This window comes from Homarus americanus, unplaced genomic scaffold (genome assembly GCF_018991925.1).
Source record: "Homarus americanus isolate GMGI-L3 unplaced genomic scaffold, GMGI_Hamer_2.0 scaffold43075, whole genome shotgun sequence".
In the NCBI taxonomy this organism is placed as follows: domain Eukaryota; kingdom Metazoa; phylum Arthropoda; class Malacostraca; order Decapoda; family Nephropidae; genus Homarus; species Homarus americanus.
The window spans coordinates 957,501-973,837 of NW_024756438.1; the positions used below are offsets into that span (position 1 = coordinate 957,501).

General features: G+C 38.7%; 1 protein-coding gene and 1 long non-coding RNA gene across 6 annotated transcripts in view; one reads left to right on the forward strand and one right to left on the reverse strand.

Annotated features, from left to right (window-relative positions):
- LOC121856809 overlaps positions 1-3,734 on the reverse strand; it is a 3,983-nt gene extending 249 nt beyond the window's left edge. The window contains exons 1-4 of the long non-coding RNA XR_006087059.1: positions 3,638-3,734; positions 2,666-2,821; positions 606-737; positions 1-26 (exon numbers count right to left, since the gene is read on the reverse strand). The exon at positions 1-26 is cut by the window's left edge and continues 249 nt beyond it. This is a non-coding gene — a long non-coding RNA (uncharacterized LOC121856809). The remainder of the gene's footprint in view (positions 27-605; positions 738-2,665; positions 2,822-3,637) is intronic.
- Positions 3,735-5,031: 1,297 nt separating this feature from the next.
- Positions 5,032-15,393, forward strand: LOC121856811 (copine-8-like). 5 transcript variants are annotated; one of them, XM_042352527.1, is made up of 7 exons: positions 5,032-5,148; positions 7,615-7,768; positions 8,154-8,871; positions 9,771-9,906; positions 10,886-11,119; positions 11,329-11,507; positions 12,848-15,393. In XM_042352527.1, exons 2-7 carry the CDS (start codon positions 7,713-7,715, stop codon positions 13,169-13,171), a joined length of 1,647 nt encoding a protein of 548 aa, XP_042208461.1. In that variant the 5' UTR covers positions 5,032-5,148; positions 7,615-7,712; the 3' UTR covers positions 13,172-15,393. The 5 variants fall into 5 exon arrangements, with proteins under 5 accessions (XP_042208461.1, XP_042208462.1, XP_042208465.1 ...); XM_042352528.1 differs by having other exon boundaries at positions 5,109-5,167; XM_042352531.1 differs by lacking the exon at positions 5,032-5,148 and adding an exon at positions 6,096-6,114.
- The last annotated feature ends 944 nt before the right edge of the window (positions 15,394-16,337 follow it).

Sequence of the window (16,337 nt, forward strand, 5' to 3'; positions counted from 1 at the left end):
CACAGCAGTCGTGTTCAGAATAAAATCTAAAAAAAAATAAAAGTACCTTTTTAACCACTTAATATAGTACAGTAATGAACAATTATTCTATTGTAGGCAAATTTCCATTAATACTTGACAAGTACCAAATGTAGTGGACAAAAAAGAAAAAATTCGCCAAGTTAAAATCCAATCCCTTGCCAAATGATCATCAAATTGCCACATATCCATGTTATATTTTTCGTAATTGAACAGCAACTACAGTAACATTTAAATTATATTTTGCCTCAAATAAAGTTACTTGGGAACTTACTATAAACCCTGGTGCAAGGTAACCATGGTAATTTTGCAGGTTCATATTGAGAAATGGATGAAAACCAAAAATCTTTCATCACAACTTAAAACTGAACCAAAATTAAGTTTAGCTCAACCATAATGAGGGCTATTGATGCAGGAGAACTACAATATGTAGGTATTCAGTCAGCCTGTATATTTGTTTTAAGAATAATTAACTTGTGAGCAACGCAATTGCTGTAAACCAAATTTACGTAAATATCTTTTAATAAGCTGTACAAAGTACTGTACTTAATAGCTTCAGAAACCACAATGAGATATACTGTACTAACTTCAGTTGTTCCTGGTGCAGCAAGTCAGTCATCACAAACTTTACTTTTAGCATCTGACTTGGCATTAAAAGTACAGTAGTTTGTTGTACTGAAGGTGACGTCTCTTCCTCCTCCATCCCATGACTTGGTAACCTAGGAAAAAATTTAATTATGAGAAGCCATTTATGATTAGAATTAAAATAAAACTAGGTATCAAGATGGTTATTTACTGTATAAACGGTTAATGACAACCTGACTTGTCAGATTTTCCGGAAACAGCCGTGATGAGCAAGGTTATGTTTGGCTCCCCCCCATAGTTTTGTATTTTTTTGGACAGAGTCTGGCCCAGTTAGTCCAGTTTATCAAAGTTCTACTGTATTTAAGTAATCATCCTGGAAGGAATACTACAATATTGTAACTTGGTACTTCTAATAAATCAATGTTACTTCAAGTTTCTGAACGGTTGGTTCTACTTTACAACCTTCGAGCATAAATGCATACAGTATATACATTTTTGAACTGTGAATCCTGAGGCTTCAGATCATATAAAATACTGTATTACATGATCGAGTGGATGTCGTAAATGGATACCAACACCATGCCTATCTTATATATGAGGGTCACAAACTTACAACCACAAATATGTTACAAAAGGTGGTGGATGGGATTTCTGATCGAACTAGGTACCACTCTTGCGAGGTGAGCGTACCAACTATTACACCACAGGTCACCACTTGTACAGCATATCTAGTATGACTTACAAGGATTGGAGTTTTGTCCTTTTATGGAAAACAGTATCTAGTATGGAGTACAATGACAACCCCCAATCCTACACCCATCTCTAGCTCTTGCAAGCAGGAGTATCAAGTAAAAGTGAATCTTCTGTAGTGTTGGCATCTAACAGATGTACAGTATTACTTAGCTGATCTGGGTAAAGTATAGGACTTTTTAAATAAAGAGAATATGATTAAGAATTACATTTTGACCTCTTTATATGAGGACATTTGCTGTAATGAATACCAAACACTGACTAAATTATGCAAAGTTCTAGCCGTTGTGCAGTCATGAAATCTCGCATAATCCAATTTTACTGCCGTTAAACTTCATACAGCAGAGTATTGTATAGAAGAATACTGTACTTATTGATTAAATAAAAAGGTTAGGCCTAATAAAATGTAATTAATATAAGGATAGCTAGGGCCGGATTCAGGAGTGGGCAAAGTGGGCAGCTGCCCAGGGGCCTCCACACATTACAATATTTTATTAATTTGTTTATTCATTTGGATTATTTTTATTTTCATTCTTTAAAAGTCATGTTTATCAATTCCATCACGTAAAACTATGTTCAGCAAGAAGCGTGATAGAAATTAAGCTAGCTACTCCTTGAAATTCATGAATACCTGGTTTTCCTATGAACCGTATATTTTTAATGAATGCTATTGTTTGTGTTGCTAATAATATATTTAGAATTCCGGAACTCCCAGATGTTTAGGCTCGCTTCACTCGCCACCCCACCCTCTTGGGTAGTTTTAATGAGGGGGGGGGGGCCTCCACAAAGAGGCTGCCCATGGGCCTCCACAGGTCTAAATCTGGCACTGAGGATAGCTATACGAACCTCAGGAATTCAGCAAATTAATTTTAGTTCGGAGGATTGTTCATCAATAACTTCATTGAAGTTGGATATAAACAACTCAATCTTGAACACCACTAAATTTTAAGAATGATCAGCCATTTAATTTAAAATGTAGGTGCACTAGTTCCTTCTACTGCCGGCCCTAAGAGTAACGCCCAAATCATTGAATTAAAAGGATTCGAGTTCTACAGCATTGTATTCTGTTAAAATACAGTGAAAACCGAAGCTGCTATGCACGGACATTTGGTACATAGATGGAACTGTAGACTAGTATTAACTTTGCACTTAATTACTGTATAGTAGTTAATAAAAAAAGGGAGGTGGGGGGGAGGGCTAACAACAGCACTCAATAGGTTGAAGTAAAAAATGCTAGGGTAAAAGTTATGACCAATTGAATACCTCAACTACCCACTGTGCTGCACTTTAGCCACAAACACCACTTTCTTACCTCAAAATTTATGAAATGAGCTGAAGTAACACCAGGCATCAACACGATATCCTTGTTGATCACCGGTAAGTAGTTTTCATATCTGGTACAGCAACATTCTCCCAGATCTACAGAATTTAAGGAAACTAACCCGCAACTGGATTCTCCATCATTCATCTGGAATGAAAAAAAAAACTTTGAATGGTAAATACTACTAAACACTTCAAGTTCGATAAATAAATAATATAACATTTAACATACTTTACCACCCCCCCAACAGCGTACCCTTTAACCCCCCCCTCCCAGCACGGACCACTTTACTTCCACCCCTCCTTTGGTTGTAATCCCCCACCCCCTCCCCAGCCAGGCCCTTTAACCCCCCACCCCTCCCCAGCACAGGACCACTTCTTCACCCCTCCCCTTTGGGCCACTTTAACCCCACCCTCCCAGCTCAGGCCACTTTAACCCCACCCCTTCCCCAGCACGGACCACTTTAACTTCCCCCCTCCCCAGCACAGGCCACTTCTTCACCCCTCTGGCAGGACTTCCACTTCTTCCCTCCCCAGCACAGTTCCACTTTAACCCCCACCCCTCCCCAGCTCGGGCCACTTTAAACCCCCGCCATAGGACAACCAAAATGCGTTGAAGTTGGTGAATTAAACGGGTGGAGAATCTTCAGTTAATCATTAAATAAACTAAACTTCTAAAACAACTCCTTAACTTATTAACATTGGTCTAGGTTTCTTTCCTTAAAATAAAATCATTCTAGGATTTTGGCTCAAAAAGTACTGAAGGTTTGGAGGCCCGAGGTACTTGACGTTCACTCTACAGTACCTAACTGTACACATATACTGTACTAAAGTAACAGTATGTTCCTCAAACTATCACAAATTCTCTTCTACTAGTTCCTTCGCATGTTAAAATAAAACTATGAAGTAAATACATTTACCTGCAGTATAAACCAAATCCCAAATAAAAAAAAGTAAAACATACCTTAAATATGAGGCGAGTGAGGACCGGCAACATTGCTCCTCTGGGTCAGGGTTGAAATTACCTGACCTGCGCCACAACACCGGTTTAAGTACCTCCTCGCCGTCAAAAATGTTACCAATTGGGGGAAAACGAACAATAATTTCCACCTTTGATCGTATATACAAATGTTATTACAAATTAAGGATAAATTAAACTATTCAGTAACAAAAATAATCCCCAAAATATAAATAAACGTCTACAAAAATAATATAAACGCTAATACTGGACTTTAAATTCGTCAACTTCCAGTGTGACAAATCATAGTTGCCAACCCTGCCAATCTCACATGTCTACCAACTTTATTGGTCTCAATTATAAAAAAATACGTAATTTTGTCAACCAATATAGTTATTTATGTTTAAGAATAATAGCATACTTCTCAAATCAATAAAACATCACTCAATAAACCTCACCTGGAAAAATATAGGCGTATTTCTTCCCTATCTACAATAATGTGGTAATTACTGTAGTCACGGTTGTTACAGGTTGTTACCAATGATTCAGTAATAGGCAGATAGATATTGATATATAGAATGTGAGATAGATGGATCGTGAATATTTTAATCCTATTATTTCTTGGAGTTATATAAAAGACGTTGGAGTATATCCTCCTCCCGACCCGTCCACTAGAGACAACTGAACTGCTGTTGTTTGATGTTAATTATATTCTGGATTTCTGAGAGACCTATTCTAAAGATATTTATCAACATGATTTACATAGAACCATAATTCGTTATAATACACACCCAGGCCAATTACAGGCTTCCACGGTTCGCAAATGTGTACTAATACTTCCGTTATTATTATTATTATTATTATTATTATTATTATTATTATTATTATTTTGGCTTAAGACAGGATTTATTGTCCGACTGATGATTCGCTCTTTGCTCATTAAGAATATTAATGTAAAAATCGTCATTTATATATATATATATATATATATATATATATATATATATATATATATATATATATATATATATATATATATATATAACTTAATTAATCATTATTAAAAAAATATATATATATTTATACCTGTATACGAAATGGTTTATTTTTTTATATATTACAGCAGTACATGTACTAACTTGATGTACAGTATATGCGTCTTAATAATGGTCTGAGACTTAAATAAAGTGAGGGCAATAATAGTGGTAATACATTCATGGATTCTTTACGAAAATAATTATGTTTATGGATGGGACAAGTTACTCCTGTGACCCTGTATCAAGTTGTCAGTTGTCACTTGTATACTGTATATGTTAGTCCATTTTACTATCTGTCAAATTATTTAATACACTAGAACAGCTGCCATGGACACTAATATTTATGTATAATATAATATCTTCGTTATTGCAGGTCACTATGTAATTTGGGGAGAAAAAAATGGAAATACCCTGTGGCGGAGTTTAAGCGATGACAACACTGCCCTGACGTAAATAACTCCCAGTCTCCTGATAGTCTGTGTGAGTGCCTGTGGTTATGGTGGGTGTGAGTGCCTGTGGTTATGGTGGGTGTGAGTGCCTGTGGTTATAGTGGGTGTGAGTGCCTGTGGTTATGGTGGGTGTGGAGTGGTTATGGTGGGTGGAGTGCCTGTGGTTATAGTGGGTGTGAGTGCCTGTGGTTATAGTGGGTGTGGGAGTGCCTGTGGTTATGGTGGGTGTGAGTGCCTGTGGTTATAGTGGTGTGAGTGCCTGTGGTTACAGGGTGGGTGAGTGCCTGTGGTTATGGTGGGTGTGAGTGCCTGTGGTTATGGTGGGTGAGTGCCTGTGGTTATGGTGGGTGAGTGCCTGTGGTTATGGTGGGTGGAGTGCCTGTGGTTATGGTGGTGTGAGTGCCTGTGGGTGTGAGTGCCTGGTTATAGTGGGTGTGAGTGCCTGTGGTTATAGTGGGTGTGAGTGCCTGTGGTTATAGGGTGTGAGTGCCTGTGGTTATGGTGGGTGGAGGCCTGTGTAGTAGTGCCTGTGGTTATAGTGGGTGGAGTGCCTGTGGTTATAGTGGGTGGAGTGCCTGTGGGTGGGTGTGAGTGCCTGTGGTTATGGTGGGTGTGAGTGCCTGTGGTTATGGTGGGTGGAGTGCCTGTTATGGTGGGTGAGTGCCTGTGGTTATGGTGGGTGGAGGCCTGTGGTTATGGTGGGTGTGGAGTGCCTGTGGTTATGGTGGGTGTGAGTGCCTGTGGTTATAGTGGGGTGTGGAGTGCCTGTGGTTAGTGGTGTGAGTGCCTGTGGTTATAGTGGGTGGAGTGCCTGTGGTTATAGTGGGTGTGAGTGCCTGTGGTTAGTGAGTGCCTGTGGGTAGTGCCTGTGGTTATGGTGGGTGTGGAGTGCCTGTGGTGGGTGTGAGTGCCTGTGGTTATGGTGGGTGTGAGTGCCTGTGGTTATGGTGGGTGTGAGTGCCTGTGGTTATGGTGGGTGTGAGTGCCTGTGGTTATGGTGGGTGTGAGTGCCTGGCACTTGCCATTAAACCTGTAGTTTTAACGTTGAAAATGGCTTCAGTCACACGTCTATTAAAACCGGCAAAGTGGTCCACCTTAACCTACCAAGCCTTGCCTAACTGATGAATATTATTTCTAAAAATCAGAATATAAATAAGAAAATTACACAATGAAGAACTGTTGTGATTCGTCGAGTGTACCAATCAGCTGCCTTGCTACAAACTGACCCTAGGCCTCAGTTACAAGCTTCGAGTGAACAGACTACAGTTTAAGAATGTGGTCAGATTGGGCTGGGTTGCTTGTGATTTTATTACAGTACAGTGCTGCATTTTTACACAATTGCAAGATTATGCTACAGGTAGTAATGGTGGTAAAAGTTTTGGATTAAGGGGAAAAATATTTTGTTCTAAATGTCAAGTGTGGGATATCCTTTAGTAAACTTTTGGTGGCACAGAATCAGAAAGCTTGCCTCTCACAACTACATCTAGGGTTCGATCCTAAGTTAGCTGGGAGAAGGTTGTTGTGCGGTATGAGCCTACCAAATATGATAGGTTGTCTCTGGGTACAGTACTCAAGTTTCCTCCTGTAGCTACAGTACTAACACTGGACCTCTGATGAAGAGAGAATCTCATCAGGAAGAATGGGGTATTAAACAAGCCACTGGCTCCCGTCCCCGACCAAAGAGGTATACCAGTGATATTGTTCTGCAGGTTTTCAGGAGTGTTAGTGTTATAAAGGGATACAGATAAATAATTATTGACGAGATATCAGTCACCGATTTTTCATCTAAAATTATTTTTAAAATGCCGCAATTTCACTGTTTTGTAGTGGACACTCATAGTTTGGGCAAATGTGTTAAAAAGTTATTCTTTCTAAATTAAACCTAACCTAACCTTAGTTAATAAGAAAAACAAGTGCTTGAGGTGTTGTTAGAAAACCGCACCAACTTAACCAAAGAAACCTACCTAACGTTACCTAACGTCCTCGCCGTGTGGCTCGACCCCCGGCATATTAAAGTGAAAGTTTTTGCTATGATATGGGGTAATTTTACATTTTTGTACACTTGACAGAAATCACCCGAACCGAGCGGCTCTTAGACATACACCGAGTGTACAGCGTCGATCAGGGTGCCTTAGCGATTTATCGCCATGCAAGACAAAGTAGTGTTGCTAATGCAAGCCTAGGGATCTAAATATCTACCAAATGAAGTACAGGTATTTGTCCAAGAAATTAATATCATATCCGAACTCACTGATGAAACTATAGTAAGAAAAGAAACCAAATCAAATAGTGGGGCAGCAGTTATCTCATCAATATATTAACCTATAGGTTTATTAAGGTAACTGTACATGCTGTCATACTGGAGGGTAATGTATTATATTCAATACAGTATCATAAATACTGTAAATAGAATCCATAAATGTTACTGTAAATGATTTTATTATTAAAAACATTGTAATTAATAAAAGTTTTTTTTATATTTTCCATTCTTTTCCAGGACTACCATAGCTTGCCTTTTGAGTATATTCTCCCGTAGAGCAGTAGAAACCTAAGACGTGTAGACTGATAATAGCATAGCATCTGACCCTTAAGAGCATGGCTGGCTCAGCTGCTGCCCCAACATCCTTAGTTGAGATCACTGTATCCTGCAGGTAAGTTTTTGCTCTGTACACAGTGCAAGATAATACTGTATTAATTTTTAGGACTACTGTACTGTATATTCATGTACTGCCTAGATCAAGAGGGTACAGAAGCCACAGAGAAAAGAGAGGGTAATTTAAAACAAATACAGTACAGTATGGAAAGTGACAGGAAAGGGATAAGATGACAAGAAGTAATTTCTACAGGAAAGGGATAACATAATAAGGAGTACTTTCCACAGTTAAGTATCCTCTTAAATACATAATTTGCACCATGAAGAGATTATACCCATGTATAATAGTTCTACAGTTATAAGTGCATTTTTAAAGCTATACTGTATAACAAAAAAAATTTCCTGTAATACTAAATGTATTTTTTCCATCTATGTTTCCACAGAAATCTTCGGGACAGCGATGTCTTCTCCAAATCTGACCCGGTTTGTGTGCTGTTACACCAACCATTTGGATCCAAACAGTGGACTGAGTTCAAAAGAACTGAGTGTATTGACAATAATCTCAACCCAGACTTTGCTACAAAAATTCCAATTACATACCATTTTGAAGAACAACAAAATCTGAAATTCATGGTATATGACATTGATTATGAATCTCAGAACCTTGACCATCATGATTTTCTTGGAGAATATGCGTGCACTCTTGCTCATTTAGCCAGTTCTCGTACGGTTCACAAACCTCTGGTTAATAAAAATCATAGTGGAGATAATGGTTCTATTCTAATTGTTACAGAAGAACTTAATTCATGTAAAGAGGAACTTGCTGTACAGTTTGTTGGCAAAAATATAGAAAATAGGAGCTGGTTCTTTTCGATAAGTCCATTCCTAGAATTTTTCAAAGCAAATGAAGATGGAACCTTCACTCTGGTTCATCGAACAGAACCGGCACACAGTACTGAAAATCCTGTCTGGAAGGAATTTTCAGCACCTTTGCGAAGCTTCTGCAACGGTGATTATGACCGCAATATCCAGGTTAAATGTAAGAACTTCAAATCAAGTGGCGATCACAAGCTTATTGGCTCTTTCAACACTACAGTACGAAAACTGATTGAGGGACCCGGCCCAAGTAATACATATTGGATAATCAACGAAGAAAGAAAGGTAAATGTATGTTATTACATTAATTGACTTTTGTCCTCCATTTTGCCCTCTCCAGCAAATGAATGAAGGTTTGGATATACAGATGTGACACCTTTATTGAGAATAAAAATAAGCAAATAGGCACATGTTGCCCTAATTTTGTGCTGGGGGTTGTGTTCTGTGAAAAGGCTGGTACACTACAGTACCGTATACGTCAAACTAGTACTGTACTGTGTGAAGGCAGGTTTCCACCCACAGTTGAACTCCCCCTGATGACAATTTCCCTGAGCATTTAGCCATTTACTCTCTCTTTGTGGCTTATAGTGTAATATTCATAACAGACTGCAACCAAACTACTGAATGTTTATATACAGTATTGAACTATCTGTACCTGCAACACCAGAAATTGGGAAAATGGCTCCTTGCTGGTGATGATACCTGGTGGTCACTTCCAGGGGATGTAATATTACAGTACAGTACATACTGTACTTCTTATAAATATATATCCAGTGTAGTGATTAGCCTGTTCATAATAAGGTATCGTATATATACTTATAACTTTAATTTTATCCTCTTTGCCATTAACTGGCTTGTTAGCTGCTTGGGTGGTCAGTCACATCTCTGTTATGCACTGTTGGCAAGTACTGTACTGACTTCAAGGATGAAACTGTGCCAGTGTTGGTTAAGTCTGGTCTAGAGTACAAGTTGTTAACTCTTGGAACAATCTGCCATCACTGAGTGTGACTGGATAGCCTCAGTATGCACCACTATAAGGATTAATTCCATACACTATCAGGTAGGTCCTATTTAGATAAGATTGGCCTCAGATTTATGTACTGTACCGTATTTAGTTTTTCAGATTTGTGACATTAATATCATATTGTCCAAAAATATTTATTTATTTTTAATTATTTTCACAGAAGAAAAAGGGCAGTAGCTACAAGAACTCTGGGGAAGTGATGGTTAATAAGGCCCATGTTCGTCAGGTTTACTCATTCATTGACTACATCAAGGGTGGCATGGAGATAAATGCATTCATTGCTATTGATTTCACAGGTCAGTATTTTTCTACATCTTGCTAAAAAGAGTTTTATGATCTATTCCCTATATTAAGAGGCCAAGTAGGAAATTCCCATCCATTCCTGATTTGCCACATTTAGGGCTCTTTTGTATACTACTTCATCTGTATGATGCTCCGAGCTCTTGTAATTTATTATTTTTTATTATTATTATTAAAATTTTTGCCACTTGTCAGCTTCTACTAGCCATTTGGGCGGTCTATCCAGTGTTAGTACAGGAGGAAACCGTGGACCGGGAAACCTGTGGTGTTTGGTAGTGAGCGTCACACTGTATAACACCCTTCTCATGTGTGTCCAGGCCGAGGCTCAAACCCTTGACATATTGGTGAGAGTTATGTGCATTAGGGCTGTATCACCAACACCCTTAAATGAACCTTCTTCCACTACTACTATTTTCTTTTGAAGGCATTTTATACCTCTTCTTGTTTTACATGGTATACACTTCTCTACTGTTGACTCGAGGATTTTCATTGTCTTGTATTGGTTCTTCTATGTCTGACTCCTCGTTAATGATTTCCTCCCAGTTAACTATCTGTAGTGTCTCTCTCATGAGCTGGTGACCTCCATGGTTGAAGTCATAGTAATCCTCATCAACTACTTTCAAAGATTATACAGGTACAGTATTCCATCTTAGTACACAGTATAGTTGCTAGTTGGAGTTTTTTCCCCCAATGTAGACCTTATTCACCATAGCCTATATTGTAAAGACTAAAATGGTGCTCCCCCGTGGGTTCTGACAAGTGTTGCACAAGGAACGAATCTTGAACTTGCTCCTTTTAATGAGGAAATTTTGTCATGATACAATAACACCAACTATACTATAATACTATATTGTACTACAAAAAATAAGCATGTATATGACCTTTCCTCTCTCTCACAAAAGTACACACACACACACCATACAATACACAATGTTTAACTTTACAATGAGATTCATTGTTGTTTTAATCTTTCAGCCTCAAATGGTAATCCCCAGACGCCACAGTCCTTACACTTCATCACTGCAGCCGCTCCAAATCAATATGCACAAGCCATCCAGTCTGTTGGGGTGATAATTGAAGATTATGACACTGATAAATACTTCCCAGTTCTGGGATTTGGAGCCAAGATGCCGCCGGATTATTCTCAGGTGTCACATGAGTTCTTTGTAAATGGAGATCCTTCAAATCCTTACTGCCATAGAGTTCAAGGTTAGAATTTAATGTTTTTAATTATGACACAGTTTACCCCACAAAACCTGTTCCCTCTCCTTCCTGTCCCTCCATTCCTCCACCATCCACCTTTGTCTCTATTCCATTTTTATTTCCTTTAATCTGTTTGAACAAGACTTGGGCAATGAGTGCTTGTGTACTGTACAGTATATCATTCATAACATTCATCATCATCTTACTCTCTTCAGGAGTTCTTGAGGCCTACTATCAGTGTGTGAGACGAGTTCAGCTTTATGGGCCCACAAATTTTTCTCCGATCATCAATCATGTGGCCCGTTTTGCTTCCTCAAACCAGAATGGGGAGAAGTACTTCATTCTCCTGATACTGACTGATGGGATCATCACTGACATGCCACAAACTAAAGAGGTAAGGAAAAAGTCACCGACTGACATTTGTGATTCAACTACTGGAGTTATTGAAGATTTTACACTTATACAGGTAGTATGAATGGCAAGTATTATACCGTGTATAAATGCATCATATACACGTTCTGAAAAACACGGAAGGACTTACGAAAATAAGATACAGTACAGGTACAGTACTGTATAACTCAATGTATGACTGGGCTTGTTTCTGAAAACCTTTTCATAAATTGAATAATTGTAAGTCAAATCGTATTCATTCATTGATCACCATTACTATAAGGTCTTATAAGAAGGACGTTCAGATATCTAGATGGTCCATTCCTCATAATGCTCTTCAAGAGTGAGGTGTGCTTCCCCATCTGGACTACTGTCACCCTGTCTGGTCCCCGAGATATGCTAGAGACTGTCAGTTGATTGAAAATGCCCAAAGGAGGGCCACCAGACTAAAACCTGTACTAAGGCACCTCAGTGACCCAGAGATTAGAACACCTGTAACTGCCTAGCTTATAACATTGTACTATAGACGGGTGAGGGGTGACTGAATTGAAAGTTAATAAACATCTCGGAGGACACTACTCAGTCACGTGTCCAAACCTGGAACTGGCAGGTGCCCGCCCCACAGGGGGTCACATCTCGAGGTTGAAGAAGCCACAAGTCCAGAAAATTGTTTGGGCAAACTTTTTTGGAGTGAGAATTGTAAACTCTTGGAACAATCTGCCAGAGTGTGTTGTGACAGCACCGAGTATGAACCGTTTCAAGACCTTCTGGGGATGGGATATCTGGTTTGGCCTCATGTTAACAAGACATCCATATTTTGGTTTAGTAGTCTGCACACTTAACATATTGACAGAAATTGGGCTCTGATGGGGGAATCTTGTGCAATGGCAAGTCCTTGTGTACTAGTTCAGCCCTTAGCTCATTCAGACTTGTGTGTGCCTCAATATACTTGCCTTGAGGGTCATAGAGGGCTGTACTGTAATTATTGTTCTGAACCGACTAATGGCAGCCTCCAAATCTTCATCTACTAGGATGTCCACTCTAAGCAATGTATTTTCAAAGGTCAGTTTTTTTTACTGCCTTCCACACATTTTCTCGAAGGTCATAAAATGCAGAGACAAAGTCATAACCAGTCAGAACATGTGTGGGTGGAAGAATTCTAGGTAAGTTATCACATACAGTAGTTTCAAACAACTGTCATGCACAGGAACACATCTTCAAGGATTGGCGGGTCTTGTTGTTTTTCCTATTTCTATCCACAATTTGCTTGTGTTTTGCATTATAATTATTATAATTAAATTGGTTGATCCTATCTAATATGTCTTCACTTTCTTCTACTTGCAGGCCATTGTTAATGCTTCAGCCTTGCCCATGTCCATCATCATTGTGGGAGTTGGAAATGCTGACTTTGATAACATGGAGGAACTGGATGGAGATACTGTACGTCTGTCCAGTAACGGTCGTTATGCTTCTCGCGATATCGTACAGTTTGTGCCTTTTAGGGACTTTTTGAAGGGGCATAGTGATCCCCACACAGCTGGGATCAGGTTGGCCAGAGAAGTACTTGCTGAAATTCCTACTCAGATTCTGTCCTTCATGAAAGCCAATAACATTGTTCCTCAACCACCTAAGGTTAATGAATCATCTCTGCCACAAAACATTGAGTAATCATCCTGCCTTAGACTCTGAGTTAAAAGGTACAAGTTGGATACACATTGTATAAGTTGCTCACCAGGATGAAAGCAAGATAGGTGTACCGTATATGTGATGACCACAGAACTGATATACAGTACATTTGTCACAGTTAAAATTCATCCAATCAAATTGCCTGATTTTAATCAAGCAATGTGAAAGTTGTCATAGCTTTTTGTGGGGGTAGATTAGACTGCAGTAAAAGTTGGTGCTTATGACGATTGAAGTGGGCCAATATAATTTTCTCCCATGAATGATGTTGAAGAAAAGTAATACTCATACAGTATATTGTGCAGTACTTTACTGTACTGTATATAGAATGCATGAGCGGTGTAGACACATTAAGATTCCACAAGTTCCAAATATAATTTATATTTTTAACTTCCTTGCTTTCTCTTTCAACGTTGCCATTATATTGTACAGTACTTACAGCACTGTCTCTATAGTTTTGTCACATCTCATTCTTCACTACAATCAAAAACTACTATACCTACCCTTAACCCCTTCACAATGGGTATGCCAGACAAGGGGGTTAAAAAATATTCAACATTTCTTTTTATTACAGTTTCTCTTTTTGTTTCTTGTAGTGTGTGTGGCAGGTAGCAGAAGACATAGATAATATGAACAAATAGAGATCAAATCAATTAAACTTGGTTAGTGGATGTAAACCAACAAGATCCTTAGTGAGCTCAGTACCTGGTAGTTCCCACAATATTTTGGGTAGTAATGACCCATTCTGTCTCAGTGGCAACAATGCACACTCAACCTCCGCAGTTAATTGTCTTTGTCACATTGTACCATTCCATAGTTTTTGTTAATACTGTACTCTCAATATACTATGTTAGCTTCAATGTTCCTTGTCAGTTATTTCTTCATAATACAATCAACAAGTATGTCATCCAAGAGTGCCTTACACCGGCTGCAGTCACTAACTACAGTACAAAGTGTAAGTGGTAACACTGTACTGTACACTATTAATACCATACAGTAACATTTTATACAGGAGTAAAATACTACATTTATATTTAGTCTTGTGTTGTACAAATACATTTTATACGTTTCCTCTATGTTTGTCTCTAGACACAGACACTGTATTGTGATGGCCTACAAATTCATTCCTTTTAGCGGGTATCTCAGGAGCAGTGTGTCGAGACTAGGGTTTAGTTTTATGGTCTGTCACGCACTGATAATACAACTTGTAATCCCTGTGTTTAAGTTTTGTCCTGTTATATGGAGCCCACTTCCTTATTATCAGCAGCACTATACTTTTTACTTTTATCCTCTTCACCACTGATCGGTTCGTTAGCTGCTTGGGCAATCGGTCACGTCTCTGTTTCACACTGTTGGCAAGTACTGGGCATGCACCGGTTCCTGAATGTACCCGAACCTACTCCAGTATTGGTCAAGTCTGGTCTTGAAAGAGCTCACACTCGGTGCCGTCACAATGCTCTCTGGCAGATTGTTCCAAGAGTTCACAACTCTCACTCCGAAAAAGTTTGCCCTCACAGTTTTCTGGACCTGTGGCTTCTTAAATCTTGAGCTGTGACCCCTTGTGGGGCGAGCGTCCGCCAGCTCATACTTAATACTGCTGCTTGTCAGTACAGTACTGACATTTAGTGCTATGAAGTAAAATGAGCATATTGTTTAATAATTGTATTATAATAAAGTACTGTTCTGTTATATTAGGTGACTCATGTAGGATTTTATTTGTTATGTATGTTGGATTATTTTAAATACTGTACCATAATGTAAGGTTTTCTGGGCATTCCTTGTGTGTGAATTGCTGTGTAATTTTAAATATAAAATCAAAATATATAGATACAGTATATAATAGACTTAAGGCAGGCAGTCATCCCTCAACTGCAGCATCACTTCTGTTCTTTCTGTTGTTTTTTTAACTATTTTATACTTGTTTAGACTGACATAAAACATGTCAGGGAGAAACAAACTTAATTTATGAGCTTAATTATGGAAGTTTAAGGTTTTTTATAAGGTTACACTGAGGTTACCCGTTAGTAACTTAAACATGGGCTCACAACCTTTACTTGGGTGTTGTGTTCCTTCTAAGACAAGCTCACTTTTATTATATAGAAATTAGGAAAAGTCTCAGCTTCGTGAAATCTGGTCCTGGTTTTGAGGATGTTAAAGATTTTTAAGAATGTGTTTTTGATGTTTACAAATAAAGAGTTTTAACCCTCCATTACTGATTTATTTGGATAGGATTCTTAAGATATGAAATGTAGTATAACTGAAGCAGGCTGAGAGTTGTTTTAATGCGGCTTTAGTATACTAGAGTTGTCTGTTGAGATGATATGAACGGCACTATATGGAGCGGCGAAGGAACTTTTCCTGTGGTACGAGACCAAGTAATCTACTGAATGGTAAGAACCAGCCCATCAGCATCTGTTCAGCCATTGAGTATCATAGAAGAAAAGAGCCTGAAGGAACAAAAATGTGTACTACACCGGTTTATATACAGGTATAGTGCAATATATATATGCCGAGGCACAACTCACTGTCTATTGTGAATGAACAGAACAGGTCACTTAAGCCAAGAGCAAGGCCTTCAACACCGGTCTTTATAGACAACTGGGCAAACCTACTGTACGCATATCTCCAGCAGACATTAACCCACTTGATCCATTATTATCTGTTACATGGATGAAGATCTGGACTCATAGGCCTCAAGCCTTCCTCTTCAGTCCACATAAGTAAGAATATAAATTAGTTTTATGAAAAATGTATTATATTTGTAAACTATTCATATACAATGAAGTAAACCCTAGCTTACCCAATCCCACTGAGGGAGAAGGTCAGGTTTTTGTGATTTCCAAAGGGACAGAGTGGCTGATTTCTTGGGTGAGTCTGGTGGTATCTCCACATCTAACTCAGAGATGCTCTATTATTTTCTGTTTATCAGCAATATTTGCATGTTTATGCACTACTATTTATAGTAACTGTAAAGATAAAATAGTTGGTACAGTATTGCACTGCACAAGCAGGGTCAAAAAGCACTATCTTTTGCAGTGTGTGCAGGATACAAATACAGTAAAGACAGGACTGAGTTGGGTGGAACCACAGGTGAGCCACATCTTGTATAAACACGATACTGTTTGATGACACTCTGGACAGGACCAACATT

Excerpts from the sequence above, each read along its gene's own strand:
- LOC121856811 (XM_042352527.1), top strand. The coding sequence starts at position 7,713 with ATGGCTGGCTCAGCTGCTGCCCCAACATCCTTAGTTGAGATCACTGTA. Across the intron at positions 7,769-8,153 it reads GAGATCACTGTATCCTGCAG|AAATCTTCGGGACAGCGATG; the intron begins GTAAGTTTTTGC and ends ATGTTTCCACAG. Across the intron at positions 11,120-11,328 it reads TTACTGCCATAGAGTTCAAG|GAGTTCTTGAGGCCTACTAT; the intron begins GTTAGAATTTAA and ends TACTCTCTTCAG.